At 40.8% G+C, this 13183-nt stretch overlaps 1 protein-coding gene across 2 annotated transcripts in view; it reads right to left on the reverse strand.

Moving 5' to 3' along the window:
- The window catches only part of FHOD3 (formin homology 2 domain containing 3), a 494793-nt gene that overhangs the window by 20199 nt on the left and 461411 nt on the right, over positions 1 to 13183 (reverse strand). For both annotated transcript variants that reach the window (XM_065890566.1, XM_065890567.1), the window contains one exon: positions 11086 to 11278. In XM_065890566.1, the coding sequence (XP_065746638.1) occupies positions 11086 to 11278 (193 nt within the window). The remainder of the gene's footprint in view (positions 1 to 11085; positions 11279 to 13183) is intronic.

Below are 13183 nucleotides of genomic sequence, written 5' to 3' on the forward strand. Positions count from 1 at the left end.
AAGTGACTTGCCAAAGGCCCCAAAAGGCTTTGATTCAGGGCCCAGATCAGAACATGGCACAGAAATTCATGCTGAAACTGAGTTTGGCAACACTCACTACTTCTCCTTGTGTCAAAAATTTAGTTGTTTTCACAAGCATTACACTCACATGATGATATTCTCTAATTCTAGCTGAAGAAAGACAGCATATATGTTTTACAAGAGGTATGCTAGAATATCAGGCCATATGCACACAATGCCAAACATCTGGATGAAAAATAAAAAGTCAGTTAGAATAACGTTTGCAAAGAGCAGCTCCATAGACTTCTGGCTCCCTCTTTTTATCCAGTGTATGAGCCCTGGTGCTAGAGCCTGGGACACATCCGTGACTTGTACCATCTGCACAGCTCCTTCCTCATCCTTCAGGGCTGAGCAGCCCTGCCTTGGTCTCTGGTTCTGGCATCTGCACCAGGGTCAGGGGGAGGAGCTGCTGCCCATCCCACCCCTCTGTCCATTTGTCCATCAGTAGGAAAAGGTCTGCTGACCCTGCCACTTTTGACAGGGCCTGGAACTCAGGGACAGCTTGGAAAATGCAGTTACCCTTCAGTCAGTCCCTGGCACACACATCATGATGAGAACCCATGTAAGGGGGTTAGTGATCACATGGAAACCCAGCAGAAAACAGTCATGCAAGGTTTAAAGCACTGAACAGGGCTGACACTTCATGCTGCTTATGTCAGGTTAGATTACACGGCACGCTTGAGAAGGTCACACGTGGCATTCTTTGTGTTTATAAACATCCTACCTCAACTTCATCCTCTTCATCAGTCTACTCGAGAGGAAAGGACAGGACAGGACAGGACAGGATGGGAAAGACAGAGGGGATTCTTAGAAGGCACAGAAGTCAGCAAAGATGAGATCATCTGACTGTCACATCAAATTCCAAATAAAGAATTCAGCCACCACAACCAGGGTGCACCCTGTTGATCTGGGAGCTGCTGAGCCCTGCCTGCGAAGCCCTCCTGTCTGGACATTCTCTCCGAGAGCCCCAAGACCGGTCCTGACCAAAGTCAGGAGGGACTTGGAGCTCCAGGCCCGTCTCCTGAGGCTGCCTAGGACGGTGATAACCGGCTTACCTGGTCCTCTGACCATTACAGACCTCACTCTGTGCCCTGCCACTCGGCTGGCCATGCTCCGTGAAACCACCACCTGCCAGCAATCAGGACCTCAGTTTGTTTACCAGCTTCCCTCTGCCTGTTTCCATCCATCAGCTGTCGCCCCCACCTCTCATCCCAAGTGCTGGACCTCTCCCTTCCCAGGCTGCTGGGTCTGGGTCCCCGTGAATCCTTCTACAGACAGGCCAGACAGGACAAGTGGGACAACTGCCGGGCAGAACAGGTCCTATTACACTTTCCGCAGAAACATGAAATTCAGTTCTTTTTAAAATCTTACCTGTCCTTCATGGAGGCTGTCTGAACTGACACGCCATTCTTTTAATTATCACCAGACAAACTGCTTTAAGTAACTAAATACAATATCCCTTTTCCAAAAATAAATTGAGGGTGAAAGTCATGTCAATTTCTTAATTTTAAATCAAACACACCCTCAATTGAACTTGTGCTTCCACTGATTTTACAAGCCAGGCCAGCAAATCAGGCACAGGCTTTCGAGAACTGACTAAACCTTTGGGAGCTGAAATGACAAAATGCTTCCAGTTCTGCACTGCCTCTAGGCAAATGGCCTTGTGACAAGAGATGACTTTTTTTTTTAACCTTAGAGCTTTTTTTTTTTGAATTTTTGAATTTTATTTATTTTTTTATACAGAAGGTTCATATTAGTTATCCGTTTTATACATATTAGTGTATACATGTCAATCCCAATCTCCCAATTCATCCCACCACCACCACCACCCCCGTCACTTTCCCCTTTGGTGTCCATACGTTTATTCTCTACATCTGTGTCTCTATTTCTGCCCCGCAAACCAGTTCATCTGTACCATTTTTCTAGGTTCCATATATATGCATTAATATACGATATTTGTTTTCCTCTTTCTAACTTACTTCACTCTGTATGACAGTCTCTAGATCCATCCACGTCTCTACAAATGACCCAATTTCATTCCTTTTTATGGCTGAGTAATATTCCATTGTGTATATGTACCACATCTTTTTTTTCTTATTTTTTATATTATTTTCCTTTAATGGAGTATAATTGCTTTACAATGATGTGTTAGTTTCTGCTTTATAACAAAGTGAATCAGCTATACATATACATATATCCCCATATCTCTTCCCTCCTGCATCTCCCTCCCTCCACCCTCGCTATCCCACCCCTCTAGGTGGTCACAAAGCACCGAGCTGATCTCCCTGTGCTATGTGGCTGCTACCCACTAGCTATCGGTTTTATATTTGGTAGTGTATATATGTCCATGCCACTCTCTCATTTTGTCCCAGCTTACCCTTCCCCCTCCCCATATCCTCAAGTCCATTCTCTAGTTGGTCTGCATCTTGATTCCCATCCTGCCTCTAGGTTCTTCATGACCTTTTTTTTAGATTCTGTATATATGTGTTAGCATACGGTACCTGTTTTTCTCTTTCTGACTTACTTCACACTGTATGACAGACTCTAGGTCCATCCAGCTCACTACAAACACCTCAATATCATTTCTTTTTATAGCTGAGTAATATTCCATTGTATATATGTGCCACATCTTCTTTAACCATTCATCTGTTGATGGACACTTAGGTTGCTTCCATGCCCTAGCTATTGTAAATAGAGCTGCAATGAACATTGTGGTACATGACTCTTCTTGAATTATGGTTTTCTCAGGGTACCTGCCCAGTAGTAGGATTGGTGGGTCATATGGTAGTTCTATTTTTAGTTTTTTAAGGAACCTCCATACTGTTCTCCATAGTGGTTGTATCAAATATCAATTTACATTCCCACCAACAGGGCAAGAGGGTTCCCACTTCTCCACACTCTCTACAGCATTTGTTGTTTGTACATTTTCTGAGATGCCCATTCTAACTCGTGTGAGGTGATACCTCATTGTAGTTTTCATTTGCATTTCTCTAATAGTGATGTTGAGCAGGTTTTCAGGTGCTTCTTGGCCATCTGTATCTCTTCTTTGGAGAAATGTCTATTTAGGTCTTCTGCCCACTTTATGATTGGGTTGGTTTTTTAATATTGAGCTGCATGAGCTCTTTATATATTTTGGAGATTAATTCTTTGTCCGTTGATATGTTTGCAAATATTTTCTCCCATTCTGAGGGTTTTCTTTTTGTCTTTATTTATTTAGTTAGTTTGCGGTACGCGGGCCTCTCCCTGTTTGGCCTCTCCTGTTGCGGAGCACAGGCTCTGGACACACAGGCTCAGTGGCCATGGCTCATGAGCCCAGCTGCTCCACAGCACGTGGGATCTTCCCGGACTGGGGCACGAACCCGTGTCCCCTGCATCGGCAGGCAGACTCTCAACCACTGTGCCACCGGGGAAGCCCTTTTGTCTTGTTTGTACTTTCCTTTGCTTTGCAAAAGCTTTTACATTTCATTAGGTCCCATTTGTTTATTTTTGTTTTTATTTCCATTACTCTAGGAGGTGGATCAAAAAAGATCTTGCTGTGACTTATGTCAAAGAGTGTTCTGCCTATGTTTTCCTCTAAGAGTTTTATAGTGTCCAGTCTTACATTTAGGTCTCTAATCCACTTTGAGTTTATTTTTGTGTATGGTGTTAGGAAGTGTTCTAATTTCATTCTTTTACATGTAGCTGTCCAGTTTTCCAGCACCCCATGTTGAAGAGACTGTCTTTTCTCCATTGTATATCCCTGCTGTCTTTGTCATAGATTAGTTGACCATAGGTGTGTGGGTTTATCTCTGGGCTTTCTATCCTGTTCCATTGAGCTATATTTCTGTTTTTGTGCCAGTACCATATTGTCTTTATTACTGTAGCTTTGTAGTATAGTCTGAAGTCAGGGAGTCTGATTCCTCCAGCTCCATTTTTTCCCTCAAGACTGCTTTGGATCTTTAGGGTCTTTTGTGTCTCCATACAAATTTTAAGATTTTTTTGTTCTAGCTCTGTAAAAAATGCCATTGGTAATTTGATAGGGAACACATTGAATATCTAGATTGCTCTGGGTAGTATAGTCATTTTCACAATATTGATTCTTCTAATCCAAGAACATGGTATATGTCTCCATCTGTTTGTATCATCTTTAATTTCTTTCTTCAGTGTCTTATAGTTTTCTGCATACAGGTCTTTTGTCTCCATAGGTAGGTTTATTCCTAGATATTTTATTCTCTTTGTTGCAGTGGTAAATAGGACTGTTTCCTTAATTTCTCTTTCAGAGTTTTCATCATTAGTGTATAGGAATGCAAGAGATTTCTGTGTGTTAATTTTGTATCCTGCAACACTACCAAATTCATTGATTAGCTCTAGTAGCTTTCTGGTGGCATCTTTAGGATTCTCTATGTGTAGTATCATGTCATCTGCAAACAGTGACAGTTCTACTTCTTTTCCAATTTGTATTCCTTTTATTTCTTTTTCTTCTCTGATTGCTGTGGCTAGGACTTCCAAAACTATGTTAAATAATAGTGCTGAGAGTGGACATCCTTGTCTTATTCCTGATCTTAGAGGAAATGCTTTCAGTTTTTCAGCATTGAGAATGATCTTTGCTGTGGGTTTGTCATGTATGGCCTTTATTATGTTGAAGTAGGTTCCCTCTATGCCTACTTTCTGGAGAGTTTTTATGATAAATGGGTGTTGATATTTGTCAAAAGCTTTTTCTGCATCTATTGAGATGAGCATATGGTTTTTATTCTTCAATTTGTAATATGGTGCATCACATTGATTGATTTGCATATATTGAAGAATTCTTGCATCCCTGGGATAAATCCTACTTGATCATGGTGTATGAGCCTTTTAATGTGTTGTTGGATTCTGTCTGCTAGTATTTTGTTGAGGATATCTGCACCTATATTCATCAGTGATATTGGTCTATAATTTTGGATTTTTGTAGTATCTTTGTCTGGTTTTGGTATCAGGGTGATGGTGGCCTCATAGAATGAGTTTTGGAGTGTTCCTTCCTCTGCAATATTTTGGAAGAGTTTGAGAAGGATGGGTGTTAACTCTTCTCTAAATGTGTGATAGAATTCACCTGTGAAGCCATCTTGTTCTGGATGTTTGTTTGTTGGAAGATTTTTAATCACAGTTTCAATTTCATTACTTGTGATTGGTCTGTTCATATATTCTATTTGTTCAGTCTTGGAAGGTTATAACTTTCTAAGAATTTGTCCTTTTCTTCCAGGTTGTCCATTTTATTGGCATAGAGTTGCTGTAGTTGTCTCTTAGGATGCTTTGTATATCTATGGTGTCTCTTGTAACTTCTCCTTTTGCGTTTCTAATTTAATTGATTTGAGTCCTCTCCCTCTCTTCTTGATGAGTCTGGCTAATGGTTTATCAATTTTGTTAATCTTCTCAAAGCACCAGCTTTTAGTTTTATTGATCTTTGTTACTGTTTTCTTTGTTTCTATTTCATTTATTTACACTCTGATCTTTATGATTTCTTTCCTTCTACTAACTTTGGGTGTTGTTTGTTCTTCTTTCTCTAGCTCCATTAGGTGTAAGGTTAGATTGTTTATTTGAGATTTTTCTTTTTTCTTGAGGTAGGCTTATATTGCTGTAAACTTCCCTCTTAGAACTGCTTTCACTGCATCCCATAGGTTTTGGATCATCGTGTTTTCATTGACATTTGTCTCTAGGTATTTTTTGATTTCCTCTTTGATTTCTTCAGGGATCCCTTGGTTATTTAGTAATGTATTGTTTAGCCTCCATGTGCTTGTGTTTTTTACGTCTTTTTCCCAGTAGTTGATTTCTGATCTCATAGCGTTGTGATCAGAAAAGATGCTTGATATGATTTCAATTTTCTTACATTTACCAAGGCTTGATCTGTGACCCAAGATGTCATCTATCCTGGAGAATGTTCCATGTGCACTTGAAAAGAAAGTGTAATCTGCTGTTTTTGGATGGAATATCCTATAAATATCAATTAAATCTATCTGGTCTATTGTGTCATTTAAAGCTTGTGTTTACTTACGAATTTTCTGTTTGGATGCTATGTCCATTGCTGTAAGTGAGGTCTTAAAGTCCCCCACTATTATTGTGTTGCTGTCAATTTCCTCTTTTATAGCTGTTAGAAGTTGCCTTATGTATTGAGGTGCTCCTATGTTGGGTGCATATATATTTTTAATTGTTATATCTTCTTCTTGGATTGATCCCTTGATCATTATGTAGTGTCCTTCCTTGTCTCTGGTAACATTCTTTATTTTAAAGTCTATTTTATCTGCTACGAGTATTGCTACTCTAGCTTTCTTTTGATTTCCGTTTGCATGGAATATCTTTTTCCATCCCCTCACTTTCATTCTGTATGTGACCCTAGGTCTGAAGTGGGTCTCTTGTAGACAGCATATATATGGGTCTTGCTTTTGTATCCATTCAGCGAGCCTGTGTCTTTTGATTGGAGCATTTAATCCATTCATATTTAAGGTAATATCGAAATGTATGTTCCTATTACCATTTTCTTAATTGTTATGGGTTTGTTTTTGTAAGTCCTTTTCTTCTCTTGTGTTTCCCACATAGAGGAGTTCCTTTAGCATTTGTTGTAGAGCTGGTTTGGTGGTGCTGAATTCTCTTACCTTTTGCTTGTGTGTAGAGCTTTTGATTTCTCTGTCAAATCTCAATGAGATCCTTGCTGGGTAGAGCAATCTCAGTTGCACGTTCTTCCCTTTCATCACTTTAAGTATATCATGCCACTCCCTTCTGGCTTGTAGAGTTTCTGCTGAGAAATCAGCAGTTAACCTTATGGGTGTTCTCTTGTATGTTATTTGTCATTTTTCCCTTGTTGCTTTCAGTAAGTTTTCTTCGTCTTTAATTTTTGTCAATTTGATTACTATGTGTTTCAGCATGTTTCTCCTTGGGTTTATCCTGCCTGGGACTCTCTGTGCTTCCTGGACTTGGGTGGCTATTTCCTTTCCCATGTTAGGGAAGCTTTCGACTATAATCTCCTCAAATATTTTCTTGGGTCCTTTCTCTCTTTCTTCTCCTTCTGGGACCCCTATAATGTGAATGTTTTTGCATTTAATGTTTTCCCAGTGGTCTCTTAGACTTTCTTCATTTCTTTTGGTTCTTTTTTCTTTATTCTGTTCTGCAGCAGTGAATTCCACCATTCTGTCTTCCAGGTCACTTATCTGTTCTTCTGCCTCAGTTATTCTGCTATTGATTCCTTCTAGTGTAGTTTCCATTTTAGTTATTGTATTGTTCATCTCTGTTTGTTTGTTCTTTAATTCTTCTAGGTCTCTGTTAAACATTTCTTACACATTCTCAACCTTTGCCTCCATTCTTTTTCCGAGATCCTGGATCATCTTCGCTATCATTATTCTGATTTTTTTTTTTTGGAAGGTTGCCTATCTTCACTTCATTTAGTTGCTTTTCTGGAGTTTTATCTTGTTCCTTGATCTGATACATAGCCCTCTGTCTTTTCATCCTGTTTATCTTTCTGTGAATGTGGTTTTTCTTCCACAGGCTGCAGGATTGTAGTTCTTCTTGCTTCTGCTGTCTGCCCTCTTGTGGATGAGGCTATCTAAGAGGCTTATGCAAGTTTCCTGATGGGAGGGAATGGTGGTGGGTAGAGCTGGGTGTTGCTCTGGTGGGCAGAGCTCAGTAATACTTTAATCCACTTGACTGCTCATGGGTGGGGCTGGATTTCCTCGTGTTGGTTGTTTGGCCTGAGGCCACCCAACACTGCAGCCTACCAGGGCTCTGTGGTGGGGCTTATGTTGGACTCCAAGAGGGCTCACGTCAAGGAGTACTTCCCAGAACATTTGCTGCCAGTGTCCTTGTCCTCACGGTGAGCCACAGCCATCCCCACCTCTGCAGGAGACCCTCCAACACTAGCAGGTAGGTCTGGTTCAGTCTCCTATGGGTCACTGCTCCTTCCCCTGAGTCGCGATGAGCACACTACTTTGTGTGTGCCTTCCATAAGTGGAGTCTCTGTTTCCCCCAGTCCTGTCCAAGTCCTGCAATCAAATCCCTCTAGCTTTCAAAGTCTGATTCTCTAGGAATTCCTCCTCCCATTGACAGACCCCCAGACTGGGAAGCCTGACCAGGGGCCCAGAACCTTCACTCCAGTGGACTTCTGTGGTATAAGTTTCTCCAGTATGTGGGTCACCCACCCAGCAGTTATGGGATTTGATTTTATTGTCATTGTGCCCCTCCTACCATCTCATTTTGGCTTCTCCTTTGTCTTTGGATGTGGGGTATCTTTTTTGGTGAGTTCCAGTGTCTTCCTGTCAATGATTGTTCAGCAGTTAGTTGTGATTCTGGTGTTCTCACAAGAGGGAGTGAGCACACGTCCTTCTACTCCGCCAGCTTCAACCTTAGAGCTTCTTTATTTCACCAGATGGCTGGCATTTTGTTGGCAATTACACACATGCAAGGTGATGCATATACAAATCTCTAGCCTTCTTGATATCCCCCAGTCACTGGCATTTCATTTTCATAGAAAAGGAAGCTGGGGATGGGAGAGATTAAGTCTCACCCAGGATGACCACGGTCCTTGGCTGGGCTGTGGGAATCCTTGGATGGATAGCCTGCATTCTCACCACTCATCTGGGGTGTGATGACGGCAGAAAAGGCCACACATACATTGTGCTGCCTTGTCTGTGTCACCATTTTGCCTGGAACTAGTTTGGGCCACAAGGAACAAGGAATGACTTAGTTTCTCACTGAACCTTACATGGTAGGACTCCTGGATTGTAAGAAAGGAAGCCTTCTGCATATTCAGAAACAGAGAAAGAAGAGGAAAGACAGGCACACAAAAGCAGATGTGGGGCTACGAATGTAGGGTCTTCAGATTTTACCCAGACTTCTCTGTGTCGTATAAAATAATGTTTTTTCTAAAGTCATCTCTGTTTAATTGCAACCACTTCCACCATCATTATTCAGCATCTATATTAAAAATGACTTACTACAGTTGTCTCTAAAAATCACTTCCAGCTCTAATGCTCAGGGGCTCCGTGATTCTCTATTGCGTGGTTTTGTTTTCAGTGGTCTAAGTTGTGCATATATGTTGTTTGCTACCCAGATCATGACATCTTTGGGGTACAAGCTTGTCTGTTATTGCACTCACATCTTCCTAGGTGCCCTGTGCCGCTTTCTGGGCACACTATAGGCGCCTAATTGACAGCTGGAAAAACTTGAAGCTCAGTCCTTTGCTTCGGGTGACAGTGTCCTAATTTTCCAGCAGATGGCAATCTCTCTACATGAATGGTGCCACTTGGACCACTAAAAACAGGGACTACCTTGAGGATGAACCCTAAAAAAGCCTGCACTGTCCAGACTTTAATGAGAATTTAAGTATTTTTGAATCCAGTTCTAGAAACATTTACCCCTGTTTATAAATAGTAATACTGAATATTTTCAGACAAGGACAGAACTTAAAAATTAGTGGGATCTGTAAAAAATCTCAAGAATTTGGCAAGAAATTCTGGTGTGTTTTCATAACTATAAGCATATGCATATTGGTCTTGTATTTTTCACCCTCCAGTATGTTTCATTTCCACAAACATAAGCACTTCCCTTTTAAAACTTTTAAAAATAATACTTTGGAATGAAATGTGGGCTATAGTTTGCCCAAATGGATTCAGTTTGCTTCCTTAGTTGCTGTCCTCCAGGAAGCTGAAGATCCGATTGAACCCAGATTTCAGGAGAGGAGAGAGAAGACTCAGCTGATGGCACTGGCCTTCAGAACAGTCTGTAGAAAGGGTCCCTTCTGCAGAAAAGTGATCTGAGCGCTCCCTAAGGGTCCAGAAAATTCCAAGGAAACAAGGGATCAAGGGTGGGGTGAATGGTGAGGGGATTAGTCCCTGGTTCTCCTTAGAAATGCCTTAAAATGGTAACAAAATTGTAATGCATCCAAGAAAGTTACACCCTCAGGAACGTGGATAGTAACCATATGTCTTCTGTTTCTCCTACAGTGTGAACACCCGTCTGGCACATAAGGCAGCCTCAGTGAGTTCTTAAGTGATTTTATTCCTCCCGGAAGAAATCTGCCTGACTTGGGTTTGGCAGAGGTTTGCAACCCCAGGATGATGCCACTCCCTATGGCTTACTCCTTTGCCTATCCAGTCCCTGGATCACTGAGAGGCAAGGTGACGCTCAGATATATATAAAGATGGGCTAAACTTCATAAAGGCTCGTTAGGGAGGCATCTGCCCTGTGTGTCTTTGTCTGTCTCTGGCATCCTCATGCATTGCTTTGCCTTCCACTTACAAAGCATCTCCCATCTGATGTTTTCCCGCTGCACCCGTGGTGTGGGTGGGCTCAGGGCTGAAGCAGAAGAGATGGGGGAAGAGCCCAGGAGCAGGGGAGGCATGCAAGTGTGCAGGGCCCCCCCAAGGGGCTACTGGGAACTCCTGCTGAATGAATTCACTGTCCTCTGGGCTCTCCTTCCACCCTGATACCCTCAAATTCAAGGGACTGCCAAGAGCCCATCAGATTATGTCTTTGAGCAACCACATCAATTATTTCTCCATTCGGATGCCTAGAATGGGTGGTCCACGTGTCAGCTGATTGGTTACATAGTATCATTGTGCTTATTAAAATCCTGAATCAATTCCCAAATCAGTACATTTGTCTTCCTATTATAAGTGCCGTTACCTTTTGTATTTTATTTTTTTTGCTGTATGCGGGCCTCTTGTATTTTTTCTTCTCCTCTTCCGTTCTATCCACACCTCAAAGGTTGTAAATGGAATCAAGCATTTAAAGTCATCAATATCATACAACACACCAAGTTAATTAAGTGGTGGGTTAAAGTTCCTCCACCAGCCACGCATCCTTAATTTATATCTTAGTTCTATGTTTTTGTTTTCTTTTTTTGGCTGTGCTGCGTGGCATGCAGGATCTTAGTTCCCTGACCAGGGATTGAACCCGTGCCCCCTGCAGTGGAAGCGTGGAGTCTTAACCACTGGGCTGCCAGGGAAGCCCCTGTAGAGAGGTTTATGGTTGATCGGACTTTCAGAAGAAATGAAATAAAGAAACTGGTTTCATGAAACTTACATCAGTGATCATCTTCCCTCGGGTCTTATTTCTCTCTCTGTGGTTGGCCCGTTTCTGTTTCTGCTGCAAAACTCTTTCCCTGGTGGTGCGATACTCCAGTGCAAACTCACTGATGATCCTACAGAACTTGTTTATGTTCACTTCCCGAATCGCATAAGGTGGGTGACCCATAAAGAGCAGAAAGGAGTGGAACCTGCAGTGAAGAAACAACGGTGGCAAGGGCTTCAGGTTTAAGGAACAAAAATCAGTTGCCTGCAAACTTTCAGTAAAAAACCGATCAGCCAAAGACACTGCTCTTCATTCTTGGGGCTCTGAGGTTGAAGAATGAAAATGCAACCAGAAATCAAGTTCAACTCACTTTCTTACTGACAAAGGTGGTAGGATTTCAGGAGATTTCAGGGATTTCTTCGTGCTTATCTGTGTTTTAATGTCTTTTAAAACTGGGGTGGAAAACTTTTTCTTTTAATAAATTTATTTATTTATTTATTTTTGGCTACACTGGGTCTTCATTACTGCGCACAGGCTTTCTCTAGTTGTAGTGAGTGCGGGCTACTCTTCATTGCAGTGTGCAGGCTTCTCCTTGCAGTGGCTTCTCTTGTTGCGAAGCACAGGCTCTAGGTGCACGGGCTTCAGTATTTGTGGCTCGCGGGCTCTAGAGCACAGGCTCAGTAGTTGTGGCGCACGGGCTTAGTTGCTCTGTGACATGTGGGATCTTTCCGGACCAGGGCTCGAACCCGCGTCCCCTGCATTGGCAGGCATTTTCTTAACCACTGCACCACCAGGAAAGTCCCAAAACTGGTGTGTAACACTTTTATAAGAAAAGTGATAAAGTACTATTTTAAGAAAAATATTGCATAGTTTCTAGATCATCTGAAAACTGAATAAGGGATAAAGAAATGTTGCTTAGCAAGTTTTTGGGAACCCACTTTAATGAATACGTGGAATTGACATGAACATATTTTGAATAACATGTTAATTCATGACTTGTAAAAAGATGCTTAAAGTAAATATTTTGAAATATTTTCTTGCAATATTACATGCAATCTTAATTTAATTAGGACACAACAAACAAGCAGGCCTAAATCAATTTATTTCAGCTGTTTAGTATATAAATTAAAAATTACTGGATTCTATCTACTTAAAACTTTTGGAAAAAAAATTAAATGAACAAAGAAGTTCCCAATTTTTAGGTATTAAGGAAATGAGAAAGAAGATAGTAGGAGACAGAGGATAATTTTTATGTTGAATAAACAGTATTATATAACTGATACCATTAATTGTATAAAAAAACTTTTCTGATCACTCTTATTTGTACAGCTTGAATAGGGGTTTGGTTTATTTTTCAAATGAAGGACAGTGGCTTATTCTTTTTGTGAAAAATACTAAAGGAAAGCATATGACATGCATTTAAAGGGGGATAAAAAATGCTGTTTAAAACCAAAAATGCTAGCTAAAACTATAAAACTCTGAAGAAAACATAACGTATAACTTTTCATGAGTTTGGATTAGAAAATGATTTCTTAGATATGATACCAAAAGCATAAGAACCCAAAGAAAAAAAAATAAACTGGACTTCATCAAAATCAAAAACTTTTGTGCTTCAAAGGATACTCTCAAGATTGAAAAGACAACCCAAAGAATGGGAGAAAATATTTGCAAATCACATCTGATAAGGGGTTTGTATCCAGAATATATACATAAATCTTACTACTCAACACTAAAAAGACAAATAAAAATGGACAAAAGATTTGAACAGACCTTTCCAAAAAGATTATTGGCAAACAGCTAATAAGTACATGAAAAGATGCTCAACACCATTAGTCATTAGGGGAATGCAAATCAAAACCACATTCAGACACCACTTCACAATCACTACAATGGCTGTAGTAAAAAAGACAGACAATAACAAGTGTTGGTGAGGATGTAGAGAAATCGAAACCCTCACACAGTACTGGTGGGAACACAAAATGGTTCAGCTGTGGTTGAAAAGACACAGTTCTAAAGAGTTAAACACAGAGTTAACCTATGACCTAGCAATTTCATTCCTATACATATACTCAAAAGAAATGAAACTATGGGTCCACACAAAACCTACACA

The sequence above is a fragment of the Phocoena phocoena genome, chromosome 13, assembly GCF_963924675.1.
Source record: "Phocoena phocoena chromosome 13, mPhoPho1.1, whole genome shotgun sequence".
In the NCBI taxonomy this organism is placed as follows: Eukaryota; Metazoa; Chordata; class Mammalia; order Artiodactyla; family Phocoenidae; genus Phocoena; species Phocoena phocoena.